General features: G+C 41.7%; 2 protein-coding genes across 4 annotated transcripts in view; both read right to left on the reverse strand.

Annotated features, from left to right (window-relative positions):
- GAREM1 (GRB2 associated regulator of MAPK1 subtype 1) overlaps positions 1 to 4,016 on the reverse strand; it is a 98,473-nt gene extending 94,457 nt beyond the window's left edge. Inside the window, exon 1 of the mRNA XM_035317167.1 lies at positions 3,565 to 4,016. Coding sequence (XP_035173058.1) covers positions 3,565 to 3,685 — 121 coding nt within the window. The 5' untranslated portion in view covers positions 3,686 to 4,016. The remainder of the gene's footprint in view (positions 1 to 3,564) is intronic.
- Positions 4,017 to 10,355: 6,339 nt separating this feature from the next.
- The window catches only part of LOC118161620 (ras-related protein Rab-10-like), a 31,144-nt gene continuing 20,203 nt past the window's right edge, over positions 10,356 to 21,296 (reverse strand). The window contains exons 5-6 of one of the 3 annotated variants that reach the window (XM_035317169.1): positions 19,373 to 19,474; positions 10,356 to 10,738 (exon numbers count right to left, since the gene is read on the reverse strand). In XM_035317169.1, the coding sequence (XP_035173060.1) occupies positions 10,664 to 10,738; positions 19,373 to 19,474 (177 nt within the window). In that variant the 3' untranslated portion in view covers positions 10,356 to 10,663. Of the gene's footprint in view, positions 10,739 to 18,579; positions 19,063 to 19,372; positions 19,475 to 21,296 lie in introns of those variants that run through there. The other 2 variants (XM_035317170.1, XM_035317172.1) reach the window with 2 other exon arrangements.

Here is a 21,296-nt window from a genome sequence, read left to right on the forward strand (position 1 = left end):
CTTGGAGCCTGAAGCAGTGCGCTTACAAAGAAAAGTTCAGCCTGAAGGTCAGCTCTATGCAAACGACATTTTCCAGATCTTATCTTTGATAGCAGTTCTCTTTCACCCTCCAAAGTTATCCTTAGAAAAATAATCGTCAGAAATTTAAAGCCTTGAGATAATCATACCCAGCATCATTTCAGCATTACAAATTAGCAAAAAAACAGTCATGTTTTCACTTTTTGCCTTTCCTAACCATAACCTGAACACAGCCAGCCTAAGCCTGCATGTGTGTCCATGCCTTCCCAGGGACCAGCTACGTGCACCTTCTGCCCTCTCGCAATGGCCAAGAGCTTGGACAAGAGCTCTTTTTGCTGTGGGTTCCCAGAGTGAAATCCTTTCCCCGCTGACCCCAGACACAAGCCTCTCAGTGTCACTGGGGTGGGACTCTGCTGTGACAATGCCACTCGGGGCGGCCGGGGGAAGAGGGCAGGAAAAACACAGCACAAGGCTCGCTCGCCTCTCGCTCTCTGGATCTTGCTTCTTTTCATCTGCAACAGCCCGCTCTGAATTACGCAGTGATTACATAAAGTTCATTCGTTTTCTTTGGGATGGTGCTTAGTACTCTTTCAGCAGCTTTACATCTGAGTTGTCCCCTGGAAATATTTAAGTTTATATGTTGGAAAAACATTTGCTTCCTCTCAGGAGTGACTGAATTTTTATTCTGTACTCTGCCCAATTAACGTAACGATATTCACCAGCAAAACAATGGAACACAAAGCCGATTAAAACAAACTTGGAGGCACAGGCTGTCTTCAAAATGGCCATCTCAAAAGTTTGGCATCCAAGAGCATAACCCAGAACCCAACTGTACAGCCCTAAAGTTTCTCCTGAAAAACAGAAGTGCACGTATTTATCATTTATAGACAGATAAGGTAGGCACTACTGCCTAATTACTTCCAACTGTACCTTCATGTAGCACAAGAGAGTACTTCCTCCCATTCCTCCCTTATCCCATATCATCAAGAAAAATCCTCCCTTCTTAGCAGAGGACCAAATTTAGTGCACATAAATATTTCATAACTTCATTCTGTCAAGAAATCAAACTGAACTACTTAAGGGCATTCTTCCAGGAGCTGCACATCCAGACACTAAGTATGAAACTGCATTCATCATACCCATCCTCCCCTTTCAAGCTGAAAGGCCTGAAGGTGAGGCAACGGTGAAAAAATTGAGATCTTGTGTGCATATTATCCAAGAACATTACCCATACAGTGCCAAACTCCATTAAGAAACACGGAGACAACACAGTAAGGCTGACCTCTTCTGAAGAAAATACGTCTCCAGTGTTTCAGTCCTCCTCTACACCCTGATCCTCCACAAGAAATGACTTCTGACTGTCACAAAACCTTACCACGACTGAAACAACCAGCCTCAAAACAGCCCGCTGCTGCAGACAGGGTAGCCAGGCACACAACCGAAAGGTGACTGAAGACAGACATCTACAGGTGGTTTGATTTCCAACAGCACCAAACACTTGCAGCTTCCGCTGGTCTCAGCAGGAATTCAGCGCTTAAAGCACAGACAAGGCCACTTCCACACAACTAAAGCTTGGTCATGTTGGTTATCTGCAAGCTGTGCCTTCAGCAGTGTGGAGAGCAGAGCTGTACCCTGAGAAAACTGGCACAAGACCCTACTACGTTAACAGGGGTAGCCCTAAACTGCCTAAGCATTGGATGACATGCACCTGGAATGGATTTCGCATTTATTTCCTTCAGTACTGCACCAAGCAATTCCCGGACAGAGCTCCACTCAGCAGCTTTGCAAGGCAAGGAGGGAGATGTGGAGCACCCACCCCGGGCCAGGAGGTGCTCCCATCACTTGCACGCACGCCGCTCGCTCCCGACTTGTCTCCTTTCAGAGTCTATGCGCTGACTCGCGGCTGCTTCCTCTTATTGCAAGACAATCTCCTTTGGAAATGGGAAAAGCATCCCCTTTGCACCACCGAGACCATGGCGCCTATGTTCTCTATGAAGTATTGATTTGTCTGCCGTCTGTAGTCCCTTGGGTTGAAAGGTATGTCTGTACAAGGAGGTAAAAGCAGACCCGAGAGCCTCTGCCTGCACTCTGACCTGGCTGCACCTTGGCCAGCTCCAGCCCAAAGCTCTTTTGCCACGTTAGCTCCATGCTCTATCCTAGCAGGGCTTAGCGTGGGGTCAAACTTTATTCACAGGACAGCTACACCGACAGCTGCCACGCGTCTGGCCATCCCAGGACATGGCCAAAGAGAGCTCAGCGTGCTTTAAGCCTGGCACACCAGGAGCAAACAGCCCGTGCACAAGCTCAGCAGCATCTTCTCTCCGTTCAGGGATATTCCTCTCACTGGGTCTGACCCAAGACCACCCCCCTCCAAAAAAAGTCCATGGACAGGGTAGAGGGGAAAAGTTCCTCGCCTGAAAACCCACACAAAGCTCTTCCAGGTCCCTCCCAGTGAAGCAATTCAAGAGGAGTGGGGAGACTGGGAAGAAGTCTAACACACAGAGAGGGAAATTAGTAAGTCATCAATACATATACCCTGTTAAAGCCTGAATCACTGCCAGGAATCTCAAGCAAATTGACAGCCTTAAGTGCAGTGACTGGAGGCCATCTTAGCTGCTGCCCGTGACAGAAGGTATTACCACGAGGAACTCCTTGGTACAGCAGCTTGGCCATTATCACAGGGCAACACACGTTGTCGGCTGCAGCTACACCGGCAAAGAAGCTTTCCTTCAACCTGCTCCCGAGCACCAGCTCTGAGGAAACACAAGTACTGCACAGCCCGGGGACAAAGTCACGAAGCCCTGGCTCGGATGGCCGCCGGGTGACGGGAGCTGCCGCTAAGCAATAAGCCAGCCCTGGTCTCGCTGGCACGCCGGGGAGCGACAGAGGACAATGCCCGCGCTCGTTTTTCACTTCGCAAACGGACAGGAAACTTTGCCAGAGAACCGGCCCACGGCACCGCGCACCTACAAGGCCACTTCACCGGGCGAAAATCCCGATTTTGAGTTATCCTCCGCATTCCCTCAGAGACAGGGGAGCTGGACGGGTTTCAGGGAGCTACCACGCAACGCTACTGCGAAGCAGCCGTGGGAGTTTGCGGGGAAAAAAAAAAAAAAAAAAAAAAAGTCTCCCCCCGTCCCCCGTCTGCCTGTGCCGGCAGGTTACTTCCTAAGGCAGGCACCCAGGCGAAGCGCTGCTCCGCAGCTATCCTGCCGGGCGGCTCGCAGACGTCCCGGAGCAGCGAGACACCCGCAGACTCCGCAGCTGCAGGTGGGCACCCACGCCAACAGCAACAAAAAGTTACCTGGGGACGGCGCGGGCTCCTCACGCCACCCCTGCTTTTAAACAGCCTTCCTAGCAGGAGGGAAGAGGGGGATTTGCGAGGCAGCCCGGCGTGCCGCCTCCTTCTCCCTGTCCCCCGGCCCTGAAGCGGCATCTCCCAGCGCACACCGGCTGCCGTGCCCGCTGCCCCCGCTGCCCCCCGGCCATGCCGGTGCCCGGCGCCGGCCCCAGCCCCGCGCCGCCGCCCCCCGCCGCCCCACGCACCGCTGTCCAGCCGGGCGAGCTGCGGCAGGCGGTAGGTGCTGACGAGCAGGTCCAGGGGCACGGCCACCGCGCTCCACTTGACGTCCTTCAGGCTGAAGCCCGGACAGGGGCCGGGGTCCATCTTCCCACCCGGGCAGGGCGGGCAGCGCCGGCGGGACGGGAAGGAGGGAGGGAGGGAAGGAAGGGAAGGAAGGAGGGAGGGACGGAGCTCGCCTCGCTCAGCGCCGGCCGCCGCGGGACATGCCGGGCTAGGCAGAGAGGGAGGCCCGCCGGGCGGCTGCCGCTGCTCCCGCCGCCCCTCGGCACCGGCTGGGGCCGCCCGCCGCCGCCGCCGCCGCCGCCGCGCCTGGCCCAGGAAGCGCCATCCCAGCACTGACTAATCAACAGGGTGCGAGCAACGCCTGCGCAGCTGCCGCTCCTCCCCGCTCCGAAAAGGAAAGTGCCGGGCCGCCCGCCCGCCTGCCCGCCCGCCCGCACGGCGGGGAGCGCGGATCGCCGCCGCCGCCGCCGAAGCCGAAGCCGAGCCCGGCCCTCTCGCTCCACCCTCCGGGCGCTCCCCCGACGCGCAGCCCGGGGGGGACCCGCACCGCGACCGGGGGTAGGGGGAGCCTCACGCCGGGCCCGGGCCGGGCACCTGGCGCTGCAGCCCGGGGAGGGCGTGGGGAGGTGGTTTTGGGGTGTGTGGGGTGGTTTTGGGGTGTGTGTGTGGGGGGGGGTTTAGGTCGTCTGACCGCGGGTTGTGGCCTCCTTGGAGCACTGGGGCTGACAGAAAGCCCCCTGCACACTCGCAGTGAGCAGATGAAGTTCATTTCACCCGGGCAGTGCGGATTGCTGCCCCACGGCACCTGGCTGCCAAGGATATTTACCTGTGATGTTCCTGCCTGGTGCAGGAAGTTTCATCCTGCGAGATCCATCCTGCGTTCGGAGAAATCCAGTTACAGGCCAATTTTGATTGTTATTTTAGTTTTCACCCGTGAACCAAATGGGTATTTCAAATATGAAGAGCAGTGGAAGGCAGATCTTCGGTTTCTCTTTACCACTATTGCTGCACGTGCCAGTGCAGTACAAATTTAATATATTCCCTATTTGATGCTCTTCAGGCCATAGGAGAACTGAAAACCAACTGCTGGTTCTCCTTTCAAGATGGCTTATGTGAGGAAGCCTCACGAAGTGCTCTCTGTCACCATTTTTATTGCCAGTGCAGGATCCCCAGCAGATACCAGGGGTACTTAAACAGGAGTAAGTAACTCACAGGTGGCTGCGTTGCACTGCGCTCAAGTTTACTTTGTTCACTTTTGTGTCAAAACTATTTCACTGTGGTAAAACACTGTATTTAAGACTACGTATACATGTACATTTAATGGCTCTATGTAAGGCTGTAACGTTGACTAGAAACGCTGATTTGCAAAATGATGGAAGGCTTCCCCAGACGAGGTCTTTCTCCAGGATCCATCTCCCGTGGCACCTCTCTCCAGGACGGCTGGATGAGCTCGTGAGGAGCTGTGGCAAGCAGCCCCCAGCCGCCTGTGCCTCCTCGTGCCCCTTAGCGAGGGGCTGACCGCCGCTGCCTGCTTTGTGGCTGCTGGTGCCGGCACGAGGAGGGCCGAGACAGATCCGCTCTTGTTCTGGTCTGCTGCAAATGGGCCTCATCCGCGCTTTGTGGGATGAAACAAAGTCTGTGGAAGCCAGAGAGGATGACACAAGCCCAAGTTAGCTTGCTTTAAATGGGTCTGGGTTGCTTTGAACTGCAGACTGATGTGGGCCCGTACTTCAGCTACTCAGTCTGGCCCTGGGATTTCCCAGCCCCATGAAAATCCTTCATTCTCTGAACTCAGTCATGGTGCTGTTAGATCCTACTCACCAGAATTGCTAGCTTTAAAAGACAATGTGGATTTTTTTTCAAAGTCGATTCCTCTTTATGAAGTTTGCAGAATGCTTTGAACTACTTCAGTGAATTGAGCTATTGAAGTGCAAAGTGATATAATAGCTAAAAGCACTGCTGTTGAAATATGGAAAGCCAAAGAATGGTTTTAACTTGTTCAGGTTTGATGAGGTTATTGGACGCAGTGTGTAAAGGTAAAGCAGATCAGGTCAGACTGGGATCCACCAGGACTTGGAGCACTAGTCCGTCGAGATGTGTTTTTAAAGGCAATCTTAGCCAGCATTAATTTCAGGATAGATAGGGCCTCGCGGCGTATGCTGCTCGCAGGCATCACGCAGTTCTGCTGTCTGCGAAGAAATACGTCTTTCACATCTGAAACAGTTATTGCTGATTTTTCATTAAAAAATCATTCCTTCTTCTTCGGTTTAGTCACACATCTCTTAAACCTGTCTTCAAATATAACTCTGTGTTCTCCCTCACCAGTGGAAGTTTAGCCTCCTCTAATCCGTTCCATTGGAACAAGACACATTTTTTTCAGCGTAACTTCCAGATACTATCTAAATTTCATTTAGTTATTTCCAGGCAAAGAGACATCACAAAGCCTATTATTATTTAAATGTCTCACTTGAGCTCTTAAATTGACTTTGTAATGAGTCCTATCTGTACTATAGCTGAACCTTCTTGAAAGATATTATTGCACACACAGTATTCAAATCAAAAGAACATATGAATCTCAGACTATTCCGTATTTTAACTGTACTTTATGTATAATTAACACTTTAGATATAATCATTTCTCTGATGTTTAGCAATGCCCCAGTCCTTTAGTATGATCTCTTACTAAAGTCTCCTCCTGTGCAAAATACTAATGAAGCCACCAGACCTCTAGAGAAATTAATGTTAGCAAATCTGCTTCAGGATCAGGGCCTCAGTTATGCAATATCATAATTTTTCTGCATGGGCGTTTCAGGTGGCATTTTTTTTTTTTTTTTAATATCTACAGGAAATTGTATCCATAAAACCATAAGCATTGTCAGGGGGACTCAATATAATTCCTAAAACTAGTCTTAAATGCATTTTGAATTGATTGGGTCTCATGTTGGTTTAACAACATATTCATGCAGCAGGCTGCAAAATCCCCAGTATATTTATTCCATTGCTAATAAAATGATTTTTAAAGCATTTCAGATCATTATCAGTTCATGTCTATTCTAACATTTGTATTGGATCTGTATGAAAAAAGCCTGATTTTAGTATGAGTCTGCTAGTTTCCTTTACACTGTAGGAGGCATACACCAAGTAAAATTCTGAGCCTTACACAGTAAGCTTTGTGTGAAGCCATTTTAGACAGCATTTCTTTAAATTCCCCCATGAATTGGCATTCCGTCTTCCCACATGTGACTTGCCTTTATATGAAAGGTCTAATTCTCAGAATAAATATTTACAAGTCCAGTGGAAAACAACGGGAGATGCAGTGATCATTTCAGAATGAGATCCTAAATACCTCCCTTTCTCTGGGGTGAGAGGGGAACTTGAAAGAGAGCAGTATGTTTCATACAGTTGACATCCGTGCATCTCATGTTTTCAAAGAGAACGCAGTTCCTGCCTTACTGGTAACATCCAAACAATCTTTGCTTGTGCAGGGTATTGTAAAGAGATCTGAGCATCCTGGAAACATTTTTTTTGTTGCCCAGGAACCCATCTGCACCTCCCTAACGTGGGCCAGTGACTGGATAGTACCTAAGCCGCAATTAATAGAAAACACTATGAGAATGCGTAATGTATAGAAGGAATTCCTATTCCACAGGGAAACAAACAAATAAAACCCTACAGATCAATCTGACCCCCTTCTATTTGCTTGCATCGTTAGGAAGAGGAGGAGGAATTAACTGAGACCTAAACTCAGAGAACCAGTAGCAAAATTTGTGTGAGTTCAGGACAGCTTGAAGTTTTTTCAAAGGTCCACTGCTGAAGGCAACACTGCAGAATTTGCTAAACACAGAGGAAGGAGAGGAAGTGAAATAACAGACTAGCTTGGCTGAATCATGCGATCTTCAATGACATGAAAGAAGTAAAAAGTAGGTCAAATTACATATAGAACATGTACGGACAACACAGAAAGATAAAGTCCCAAAATGTTAAACCATTGGAATTAAAAGCTAGCAAGGAAGCTGGAAAATGGCATAGTGAGAAGACCAAGAAAAAAAATGTTCTATTATTCCACAGAGGGGGAAATCTATTTAATCATCATCACCTAATCACTGGTGATGCTGAGACACTGGTATTCCTAATGTCTTTTTTAACCTTGGTCTTCAATTTAAGAAAGCAGATGTGATTTCACTGCTAGCACCATTGACAGTGGGTTAAAAGTTTAGGCAAGGAAAATGAAGAAACTACCAGCAAAGTACTTAGATAAGTTAAATATTTTTGGATAAACTGGACCTGGTGAAACTCCCTTAGGTTTCAAGCAGTGTTAGAGCTGCAGCTCATTTTACCTCCAAGAATAAAGAAGAATGAGTGATGCTCCAGACACAAACAAAAAAAAAAACAACCTGATTTGGACAGGCAATCCAACCATTTTTAAGCATATTGAAAGTAAAGATACGAGAAGTAACAGCATGGGTTTGTCAGTAACACGGAACAGCAGATCAATCTATCCCCCTTCTGCCAGATGGTAACGGGCTTCATGGTCATGGATAGGCTGGAAAAAGTGAGCATCATAGGGTTTCATATGAGTTGCTCTTAACTGAAAGGAAAAAAAAATGGTTTGGAGGAATACATCATATGAGTGCAAAATGATTTGGACATAATTGGTACTCCCAAGCTGAAAGGATGTATTGAATGAGATTTCACTGAGATCCATCTTGAATCCAGAGCTACCCGGCATTTTCATCAATACCTCGGATGACTAAACAGAATGTACTTATTCACATGCAAAGACTGTATCTACAGGAAGAGGCTCCAGCTATGCTGGCGTACAGCATTACAATTCAGACGGATGCTGGCAAATTAGAGAAGCTGAAATGCCACTGAATAAGGAGAAACACAAGGTTCTACACACACAGAGGAATAATCAACTGCACTAATACCAGGATAGCAAAGCAGTCCTTCCGAGGAGAGATTACGGATCACAACCTGAACAGTTAGTAGCGTTAGGCTGTCTTACATTATGCTGATGCTGGAATGCAGAAGTAGGAGTATCAAAGATAAGATAATTAAAATATCATTTTGATCTCTCCAGCCATTGTTAGTTAAACTGGAAGAGTCTGCTCAGTTTTCAGTCCTGCGCTCCAGGATAGTATAGAAGCAACTCAAAAATAATGAGGAGAGCAACAGAAATGGCAAAAGATTTAGAAAACCCAGCCTACAAGGAAAGGTCAAAGGGACTGGTGTTCGCTGGTCTTAAGAGGAGAGAGACGGCAGACAGAGGTATTTCATGTATATAAAGAGGAAAGAGAGAACCTGCTTTCCATGTCTACCAGTTAGGTTAGGTATTAGGAAACTTCCTGCTTGCAAAACCAGTTCAGTAAGGATTGTACATTACTCAGAGGGACCAAAATCCCCGTAACTGCAGGTCTCTAAACATCTTCCTGCAATACAGCAGGGACAGCTGATCCTAACATGAGATAAGAGGAGGAACTAGACAGCCTTTCAAAATCCCTTCCAGCACTATTTTCTTCATCTGACGTGGTTGTAACTAAGGCAGGGATTATCCTTTGTTCTTTGTTTTCAGATTTTGCTCTAAATACTAGGTTTAGCACAGTCCATGAGGAGTAGTCTTAGGAAGCAGCTGTAAATATGTGAACCTTCTTGTCTTTCACTCCCCTTCTGCAAGGATATTAAATTGTCTGGTGGCACAGTAACTTAACAGTACGCGTACTAGGTCTCACGTGCTTCAGAAAGCAATTTCCAGTTAAGCTCCCTGTCTTGATACCAGATTTGATTGAAGAGACAATCTGAAGACAGCCCTCAAAAAAGAAGCAGGCCGGTAGTGGAATTCCACAACTGTAAGCTGATGGAGTTTGTTATCCTGGATGTACTGGGATAGCTCACCACATAACCTTGCACAGCAGTATTATCCATTCACAAATGGTGGTAGAACAATTACATTTAATAATCAACAAGAGCCCCATCTCCCACACACACAAAAAAAAAAAAAAGAGAAAAAGAAAGAAAAAGACTATATGATCACAACAATGCTTCAGATTTCCCAGCTTGCATTTGCTCTGTGTGTCTCCAGCAGGTTCAGGTTTGATTTGTGTTCGGTTTGTTTTAGTTAAAGAAAAAGAAAGTGGCATCATGATTCTGCTCTCATTCAAATTTAACTAAAATGTGGTATCCTCCCCTGAAATTAAAGCTATTATACACCAGTATAAAACAGATCCAAATGAGCAGGATCAGATCCCTGATGTATTTATACTTTAAGAAAATAACATAAATACCTCACATCAAAAAAACACTGCATACCCTTTTAATATAGTGATCATTTACGACAAAAGGAGCACTTGGAAATACAGGTATGCTGCTAAAACCTGCATAAATTATTCAGCAGAACAATAAGGCAAGATAGTTATTACTGGATTCATTCAATTGTTCCATGTTTTCTGCTTTCCAAAGAAGGTTCTGCAACATACAGAAATGCATATGGTTTATTCTTTTATCTCAGCCCTCATCTTTGCTGCCTCCCTGTTCAAGGGTTTTCAAGTAACACGTGCATTTCTGAAATGGACAGAAAAGAAGCAAAGCCAAAAATTTCCAGAAAATTATCTTAGGAGACTACACTAAATATCAGCTGCCTAAAGAGATGTTGTCTTGTGGATAGCATAAGTGATTTCTTTTATCAAAAGCTTGTCTGTGTGATGTCAATGTTCATTACATTACGAATCTGGTATAAATAACACAAAAAAATGTTAAGGTAAATGCTTTTAATACAAGAAAATTAGTGCACTTAGATTTCATTTGTACAAACATTTGTATGCAAATGAAGTCTTCCTGAGACGCATCTAATAATTCCAAAATCAGGTAATTGTTTTAACTTTACATTAAAAATATGAAAATATAATATAAATGTGTCAAAACATTTGGGAGCAACATTTGTGTAATAAAAAGGATGCTTAAATACTGTGTTCTGTGATTACAGGCTCCCTTTTACAACCTTTTGTGTTCCTTTGCAATAGTTAATATTTTCTGAAGAGGAAATGAAATAATAAACAATATTTCAGAATGCACAGCAGGTTCTCTTCTTACTTTCATTTAGTTCCACAACATCTAAGTCATATAATACACAGGACTTCTGTAAAACAAATAAAAGCACATATTTAATTAAGATAACTGCAGTACAATAGTTGAAAAACTTGAATTTTCACATATTTTAATATGTAAAAGACTCGGTGGGGTCACTAGATATATTTTCCTTTAAATATTTAAATAAAATATAAGAGTTTTATAATAAATTAGAGGGAGACTGATGCCCATGCAAGTCACAGCTCGGTGTATTTAAATTCTATAGCTGCCTCAAACATCCTTTCTTATTCTGAAGGTGACAGAGGATAGAAAATGTCTTTTGAGGAGACACTACAAACCATATGAACCAATCCTGTAAATTTTTACTCACACAAATTGTTTAAGATCTGCAGGTTCTTCTGTTGACTTCACTAATTTTCACTGATTTGCTCTTAACTGCCCTGATCTTTGAAGTATTGAGCTTGAGGTGCAAAAATCCAATTGAAAGGAATAGGGAAATATGGATCAACAGCACTCATTAGAAAAAGGCATATGCTATTGTTTGTTGAAAAGGATATTGAATTGTTTTGTGAAATTCTCTACAGCTCTCTACTTTTTTTTTTTTTTTTTTTTTTTTTTTAAGAAATAGGTCCAAATGCAAGCAACCTCATCTTTATCAGGATAGAACTATCAAAATAGCACTCCACCCTTGTAAAACATTTATTTACAGATTGCAAAAGCAGATTTAAAAAATAAAATCAGCAAAACCAGCACTCTTCCTTTCGGCAATAAACTTAACTAGATAATTAGTGCTGACCAGAGAAACAATCAAAACCAGTTGTGCAATAGAATACTAGTAAATGTTGCAACTTTGGACTCTAAAAATATGAATATTGAATCCTGAACTCAAGTGCAAAGACATTGAGATTACTGTCCCATGCCTTGAAAAATAAAGTCCCAACTTTTCTCCTTGCCATTCTGCTGTACGCTTCTTGGCAGGTTTACCAAGTATATAATGATATACAGAGAAGTAAGCGCAACCACTGGAATCACCACATTCCTCTCTCAAACCAAACCCAACAGCCATAAACAACCATTTCTCACAATAACAAGAAGATTCCAGAAAGGACAGATATCTGAGCAGGAATTCATGAAATTCAAAGCACAGGAAAAAAGGGAAGGAGAAAAAAAAATGCATCATGTAAGACAACGGTAGTCATGATTTAGAATCCAGAAATTCCACATACAGTGTCACAAATCAGTCTGACTATATCCAGAAAAGTTCACCTAAAATTATTTAATCGAATCAAAATGAGGGGAAAATAAAAGCTTCCTCATGATAAAATAAGTACTATTCCCCTTTAGCTGAGAATATTTAACACTAACTAAAATTCCGGAGAAGATGCATTAATTTTTTTTTTTTTTTTCTTGACTTGATACTTGACTACACACAGTGGCCGTTACGTTTTGTGTTAGGTGGAGACAGTGCCTTCATGTGTAGACTGTAAATGTGAAGTATGAAATCCTTTTCAAAAGAAGGAGCAAGGCAGAAAATAATGTAACCAACCATAAATTTGTCACTTCAAGAACATGACACCACTCTGGTTCAGAGATAACATAGGGAGAAAAAAGAGCTGGAAGGTAACAGTACAAAAAGAAATTTGAAATGTACTCTGCTGAGACCAAGCAATAACACTGAGTGTTGATTACTGTGGACATAAGCTAAGGAGGTTTCATTTCACACCTTTTTCTTTGCAAGAAAAAAATCAGTCTAGGTAGTAAGAGTGTTTTCAGAAATATTTGAACAATTCCAGTATTCAAGTTTAACTTACTTTAGAGAAAACAGATAATTTTGAAGTGTTGCGAGTTATATCTAACTTCATGCTTTCAGTTAAAGGGCAGTGATTTGCATATTCCTTAAACACTGACAATGCTTATTTGCAAATATTTTACTGCTGGATAGTACTGCTGGATAGTAACAGGTACAGCAAGGACCCTTAGGTGATTAATAATGGTGAAACCTATTTCACAATGAAATTGTTCATACCACCTGTAAAATCATTATCTGGTAGTAGTTAATCAACAAATTATCCAGGACGGAAAGACAAGAATGACCTCTCCACCAATAAGGAAGAGGTAACATTTTGTCTTAAAAGTCATTGAGATGTTGAAGACTTTAAGGATCACTTCAGTTTGATAAGATTCATAAAGGATCTTCATCAAGCAGACAAGCTTGGGATTCATTTAAGGAAATGTGCTATGCACACATTTTAAAAGGACATATTCATAACCTGAAGAGATACTACGAGTCCTGCATGAGGAGCTGAAGCAAAGAGACAGCAGTCCCGCGTAGTGCTGATATCCAGTCAAGCTCTTAAGAGGTGCAGCACCCTCCTCTCATGAAATTAAGGAGGGCAGGTATGCAAATTTCCCCCATCTCAGAGAACAAGGCAAGCAACATTCCTTGTTCTGGGCTCCCTCCCTCAAAATACATCCTCCTAGCTCACATTTCAGCTCAGCCTGTTGAAACTTACTTCCCTACAAGGCAGCCAACAAACAGCAGAAAACAGTGAAAAGGTGAGAACAACCAAAGTGATATCGAGAAGCTCAAGTTTCCACATCTTCAGCATCTTGGGCAAAATGAACTTTTGAACACAGCACCAAAGAAATAGATGCCATTCTACCCCACATTGATTTCAGTAAGACATTGAAACCTACTGCTATAAAATACTATTTTTTCCTGCTAAATACCACAGCAGACACGTCTCACCCAACAGACAGGCATCTGTTTAAGTGTTTTAAGCTCACTGCAGAATCAGTGGAGAAAATCAGGCAGAATGAGGTGCTCCCCACAGCCATCTGGCTCTCCTCACCAGCTCTAAGCAGAGCTTGCACCACCGACTTGCAACAGATACCTGACCTGTAGACAGACAAACTGTGGTAAGATGGGAAATAGAAATAGCATCAAAACATAAGGGGGGCTCTTTGAATGGTTTCTAAAGTAGTAAATTTATACTAATAGTAATTTACTACTAGTAGTAAATGTATTGTTAAAGCAAGTTGGATTCCCCTACTCTTGGCACCAGTTCTTGGTATTTTTATACTGTTTTAGTTATTTTGGAGACAGGGTTCACTATGGGTTTGGAAGAATGATACAATTTTTCAACATTTCAATGCCTCTAGAGTGTCTGCTGGAAAACTGTTGGCTTTAGAGAAACATGCAGTAGGGACTGTAACTGAAGTTACTGTTCCTTGTAACTTCTTAAAATTCTGACAAAGATTGGAAAAGCATGGCAGAGGACCTTGTGCAATGAACTTCATGGGACTTCTGCACCTACACAGCCAGAAAAGAGAGCTCAGTTGTTAAGATGTGTCATACTATTTCTTTAACCTGCATTTTCCTTGTATTCTGCAATTCCAGGATTGAAATTACTTGTTCAAACTACAAAACAGTCGTCTCCCAACAGGAACGGTCAGGACAGGGCACAAGCAGTATCAGCAAGAGCTGGAGATACTTTAGCAGAGAAAGTGATCACTGCTGGGGCAGGGACAGGAGTAGGAGAGGACCAAGAGAGGATAAGACACAACAGGATCCCACTGCTGCAGAACACCTTCAGGAGGTGGGAATGGAAGTCTTTGTTCCCAAATCCTACTATTCCACAATGTCTAAGACACATCTAACCCACTGGCAAAGTGTGGATCTCTATCTCCCTCTTCTGTTAATAACACATAGACTTTACAAATGTTGTACTCCAATTATTTCACAAGCTTAAGAGGAGAACTATGCTGTTACTCTAAGAAACCCCAACCCTACTGATATCTGGGTAGGGATTAATATCATTCCACCTCAAAAGCCCTATTTAAGAGAGCAATCAGGTTGCAAAGTCACAATCTTGCAGAAGCAGCAAATTCCAGAAGTAAGCCAACTGTGTAACTTTACTTTGGTTTCCTTGAATTTATTTAACTTTGATCATATGAAACCATAAAGGCTGTGATACAGAGTCCTCTACAATCAATGCAGAGAGAAAGGCACCTCCAGAACACAATTTTATCCTAAGAAGATGTGTCTCTTCCCATTGAATACAGGTGATTTGGCCTTTGAGCAACCCGGTCTAGTGGGAGGTGTCCCTGCCCATGGCAGGAGTGTTGGAACTAGAGGATCCTTAAAGTCCCTTCTGACCCAAACCTTTCTGTGATTCTATGATTCTAGACTACATCAGACTAGTCATTTTAACTGCCTAAGGTTGCTCACTAAGATGAATCTCATCCTATATGCTCAAACATTATGATTAAGATCCAGAGATTAAGACTCAACATTTGATTCACACGACCTAATTACATGTTACTCTTTCCAGAAGAATATTTGGCTCATTCAATGTTCAGAACAGACCTTTTTGAATTAACAAGATGCAGAGCAAAATTAGGCCTTATGTTGCTCCAGTGCTATGTGAGTTGGTACCATTTATCCTTTTTGCTTTAATATATATACCATGGTTCCCATGTGTGCAATGCTGAATATACTGCCTACTGTTACTAAGAAGGTTATGAAGATAAAAATCTAAAATAGATCTCAAATATAGCATTAAGAGCATTATGAAAAACCTCACGAAGAAATTAATATTCCGTGGTCAGTACAAGATAAATAAAGGGTAAATAAAGCCTGGGGCTTCATGCATGACTAAGGATAATAAATAAACACGGAATGTGCACTGCTTGAGACACAGGGATCTTTAGGACACCCAATTCCCAGAATCTCAGCAATAATGAAGTCTGATTTCCTATGGATTTGCGTCCTGCATTGAATTAAATTTGATAACTACAATGCAAGCTCCAGCTGGAGTAGCTGGTCAAAGCATTTTTCAGCCTCTGTCTGTGTCTAATACCATATGAGCTATTGCTGGAGACCTTCCTTCTGCAGAGTGCTCTGCCTCTCCTTCACCCAGCACCTTATTTTCAAGGAAGTAAAATCACAAAAATCTTGTTGCCTTGGAAAAACTAAAGAGATCAAGGAAGGACAGAGTTCTTAGGAAGGACAGAGCCTATTACTTTTGAATATTCAGATTACATCTAACTGTTAGACTTTACATGTTAACCTCAACAGCACGAGAAAAGTTCTTAAATAAGCTTTGGCTGTTCTGTGCTCAGAAGATATGTATTTATTTAATATAACGTTAAAACAATGTTAGCAGTTGATCACTTTTGGGAGGTAGGCAGAACATAAGTTTCGGATAGTTTTATAGGAGCCTTCAGAAAAGAGCAAGAACTGCATTTTTTTCATTTTCTTTTTGTTGAATACAGTTTCCATCCTTCTGCTCCTAGTTTAGAAAAATACCAAGCACCACACCCACAAAGACAGAAACACAAAGGCTTGTAACATTTTTTTAAAAGCTAGTTGAAGAGAGTACTGCTAGTCAGCCATGAAACCAAACAACGCAGAAGTGCAAATACTAACTGCATTCTGGGTGGTATTTCGGGGGTTTGGTTGTTTTCTGAGGACTGACTCACAAGTACAAATAGCTCACTGGCAACCTGAAGCACTGTTAAGGAACAGCTGTATCAATTAATAAGCAGGTTTAGGCAAATCTGAGACTTGCAAGAATTGTGAATAATAACAATAAAAAAAGAAGTTATTTGTCAACATGTCTAAGCAAACCTCTGGAATAAGCTGTAAGTGCCATTAACATTTGTTTCCACTATAGCCCTTCCAACACAATCAAATCAGTTATTACTTGAGGTTTGGAACTAGATGATCTTTAAGGTCCCTTTCAATCCAAGCCGTTTCTATGATTCTACGATTCTATGATTTTGTGATTATTAACTGATAACGATAGAAAACTGTGAGTTAACTATTCTCAAAAATATGTCATGAGGCCACAGCTGGAACCAATATAAGCTCTCAAATAGTATCTGATTGTTTTAATGAGATTTTCCATGCAAATTAGAGCCATGGGTTTGAAACCCATCAGAGAATGGTTTTCATGGATTATAAATATCTGGAAAGTTGAGCAGTGCTTTAGCTATATGAATCACTGGGACATGGAAGTCTTCTCCCTCCCCTAAACCAGATAAAAGTAAAGCCACAAAAGAAGACATAGCATGGTCTTACATAAGTAGCATGGTCTGTTGGTTTAAATCCACAGTCTACAAATAGGAAAATGCAGGACAAAATAATGGCAATACAAATCTGCCCTTTAGGTCTGACACATTTTAATGTGTGTGTGTGTGTATATATGTGTATATATATATTTAATTAGGAATCCTCCTTTGAACTGCACCTTGTTCTAAATTTCAAGAGAATCAAGAAGTTCGTTACTTCTATATGACCTCTACATTTCCAGACATTGATTTTCCCCATCTACATGTGTATTTGCTCTGGAACTAGTTATTAAGGAAACGCCTATATTGTAGATGGTGAACAAGAGTGTATACAGAAAATCCTAGATTTCCCAAGGTTAATGTAGCCTACTGCAATGCATCTGAAAATGATCTACTGTCTGCCTGCCTGCCTCTCTTACTTCTGAATGGCCTAAGCCCACTTCCAAAAGGCATGGCCATGCTAGACTTCTAAGAAAGCTCCTTCAAACAAGTTTTCTCTATGGGACTGGTAAAGCAACGGCATGCATACACTGAAGCATCTCATCAGTCTGGGATAGATGGTCCTACCACAGAAGTAAGCAAGGCCCAGTATCCTGCTACCTCTGATATATGTGTCTTGGGCCAAAACACTGTAATGGTATCTCCTTTTTCAAATCAGCAGAATGGATGAAGTGATCTCAGACTGGCAGCTATCATGTCATTTTTCACAGCTACTAGTCACACTTCCTAGCACATTTCTCCTTCTCCAAAATTTCATCAGTTAGAGGAAGTTAAAATTCAAGTAGTACATTCAGATTTCACAGTTTTGTGAACAAGCAAATTATTTTGTTGAACCTGAAAACCATGATGAGACTGTATGGTAGATTTATTTATTTATTTTTTTCCTGTGATTTCTTTCTTATCAGGCCAGTGGCAAAACCAATTGGGCTAAAGGAGTCCTTGTTTAAATCAACAAATGTTTTTCACTACAAATAACAAATTATACACCAAAGTAATGGCACTTGAGGCCCCAGCAGGGATTGCAAACATTTCTAGATGGAGTGAAATGATATTATAGTCAAACTCTTGCAAACATTTCTAGACAGGGTGAAATGTTACTACAAACTTGACAAATTCTCATGGACATATTTTCCAAACACACATACATGCACACAGACTGTATAATTGTATTCTCAAGCAGTTCTAATCCAAGCCATGCTGGAGTACAATGGTCTGAATGTGTTTGCATGTCCACACTATAATAGCCATGGATTTTCACAAAGATTAGTAGGAATACTAAAATTACACCTTAAGTAAAATGAATACAGGCAATCTTGGAGTGAGAAATACCCAAACAGCATTTCTGAATGCTGCAGAGAATTCTCTCAGATCATACCCAAATGCACTATGCAGAAATGTTAGCTTTGCAGATATTTGTCTTTGCAGCAGTTATGATCATAGCTATTGCTTTGTAGCTTTCATGCTGCATGCTAACAAATATATTATTTATTTACAGTAGAAACTGCCTTTTTTATTTACGATAAATTCAAATTTATCTTTTTTCAGACTTTTTCTCAGCTATTCAAAGATCCTCCTTTTCTAAATGATATTTGGCAGTTGAGTTTCATTTGCATGCTAAGGGAGTCAAAATCATGTATATATTAAAACAAAACAAAACAACAACCACAACAACAACAAAAAACAACAACAGCAAAACACTGCTACAGCTTGTGTTATTGTACTAGGACAGGACCTTGATTTAGAAGCAGTCCAGCCCTGAGCTATTATTCTGAACATCCCCTATGGCTATTTAATCAAAACACTGCAACTTGTGACTTTGTCAGTAATTTTGCTCATTTATCTTTATTATGACTTCAAGAGTATTCGGAATGGAAGGCTAGTTTTGTATAACTAATATTGGTGATGAATGGCAATGATAATGCATTGCATGAAGAACATCCATTAATGTCTAAAATAATATTCTACTGTCTAAAAATAAATTGCGATGCAAAACATTTTCATAGCTAATTAACAATAATTCAGTCCTACAAAAGAGTTTTGTATGGCAACTCTGAGTAGCAAGGACCTTTACGCCAACACAATCTAAGTGGTTAGAGATGCCAACTCTGACAGCTACAATATTGATTCTACCACTCATTAACTCAAATCTTTAAGTTCTGAGATCTTCATAAGCACTAGTGTAAATCATCCAAACAAACAACTATGATCTTTGGATAAAATATTTGATTGCTGAACGTAAAAGGCCTGCTCTTTCCATCAGCATGTGGCCTCTTCACAGTATGCATATTCTGAGGACATCTACAGAAAAAAAGGAATCTTCCTGGCACAGAAGTGGAACTACTGCACAACCCCCCGTATTAACCCTTCTCTAGAAGAAAACGGTGGGAAGGAAAGCCACTAATGCAGCTTTCCTGAATTTTCACCTTCTCCTTGAACAATATTATACATGTTCCCTTCTTCCTCTGTTCTCTCCTCCCACAATTCTTCTTCCCCACATCCTCCCAATACATCTAGTTACAGGATCCCCCCAAATATAACTACATAATGCAAAAACAGCCCTGCTTGTGCTTTGTTACCCAATCTCCCCTTTTCTTCCTGCTCAGCCTACCTTTTCCAGTATCTCCTTAGTCAAGAGTGTAAATGCATCATCAATATTCACGTTATCTTTGGCACTGGTTTCAAAAAAGGGTATCCCATGTTCCCAAGCAAGCTGAAAAACAAATGTAGGCAACGGGATAAACAGTCTTTAGGAAAACATAAAATATTTACTGATACTAACAGCAATAGATATGTAGATGCTTCTGACAGTTTCTAACGTTATATAAATATTAAGTAAATGTCAGCTCAGTAAAGTACACTGTATTCATCCTCATTTCATAAATTTCAGGTAAGTCTTAAATCAGTTTTCTTAAATTTCTGTATTTTCAAAACAACTTTTCTGACCTATCTTTACTTGTAAATAAGAACAAACTGCAGTGGGTCTCTTCACAATGTTTTGACTGATTTGGAAAATGAATTGTCTCCTAGGCGATTATTTAGAGGAAATTAATGGAATGCCTGCGGAAAAGGATAGATAAAAATGTGACAAAAATGTATAAAAACAGTCATGATGAAATAAAAAAAAGAGATGCAGCACTTGACTAAAGATGCAGAAAAGCACACAGATAACAGACATACAAAGAACAGATGTGTATGCGAAAATATATCATGGTAATAGGATAACCAGGAAAATACTTAGAATAAATCCACAGCATAGATATTATACTGGTTAATTTTATTTAATTTGTGTCCAGTGTACCTCTCTTACAGCTGGATAGATAGAGATTGGCATGAGGAAAAATGAACTACAAAATTCATAGCTTTTTAAGGTCCTGTACTTCTACTTTATACTGTTAAATACATGGAGAAAAACACTTGACGATTGCCTCCCATGGGAGGAGGCTAAGTTGAGAATATCTGCCAGAAAAAAACATAGTGGGAGAGCCAGTATTACTCCCTTTGCAATGAAAACCCCCTCAGTACACATCTGGAGAAGGCAATCCCAGTGAAAGAAAATATTCCTATTGCTTATAATGTCTACAAAATCCTATAATTACTGACCACTTAATTTATTTGTGATGCTCTTCATTAGGATAAAAAGTCTAATGCTGGCAGTTGTGCTTGTTTTCAACAGGTTCTTGAGCTAACTCATTAAAATTCAAAAATAAGGCATGAAGGTATAAGAATTGAAGTGCAAAATTTTAGTAATGATATAATAAAGACTATTTTAAAGGTGGAAAAAGGTAAGCAAAATGGTTTACTTTCCAAAATACTGTAATGAAGTATAATTTTGAAATGAAGAACAATTCTGTTTCTTAAAGGAGACTACTTCGTGAGAGATTCTAAACTCCTGCTGACTGCAATGAACAGTTTTAGATACTGCAGCAACTTGTAACAAAAAATTAAGATCACATTACCGTTAGCAAGTGTCAATGCTAAACAACGATTCATTATGGTTCATAAGGAAAAATACCAGTAGTCAAAATACCGGGCTAATAAAATGGGGAAGACTGCTTCAGGTATACAGGTTCTACTATTAAATATTCATTTTTTCTTTCTTGTGTCATGTAATGCATATCTAGAGTCTAACTAGGTAGAAACTCTGATACACCATTTTAATCATGGAATCACAGAAATCACTTGGAAAGATAACCCCACTTGAAATGGGACTACTGCCCATATAACATAGGGTCAACCTTTGCCTACCTGAGCTTTGAAATCCCCCAAAGATGGAGATTCTGCAACTTTTCTGCAATTTTTGCCAGCACTAGAAAGACAAAGGGGTAATAATCTCTCCAGATCTGCCATCCATTATCCTCCTAATTGTAGCCCAGCATGTTTTTTTTTTTTTTGCAATGAGAGGACACCATTGACTTATATTCGAGCTGGTGTTCATTGTAATCTGTCAATGCCCTGCAGCGGGGCTGTAGTTCAGGCAAGCACTCCCTGCTTGTACCAATGCCCATGATTATTCCATTCCCAGGTGGCAATCT

This window comes from Oxyura jamaicensis, chromosome 2 (genome assembly GCF_011077185.1).
Source record: "Oxyura jamaicensis isolate SHBP4307 breed ruddy duck chromosome 2, BPBGC_Ojam_1.0, whole genome shotgun sequence".
In the NCBI taxonomy this organism is placed as follows: Eukaryota; Metazoa; Chordata; class Aves; order Anseriformes; family Anatidae; genus Oxyura; species Oxyura jamaicensis.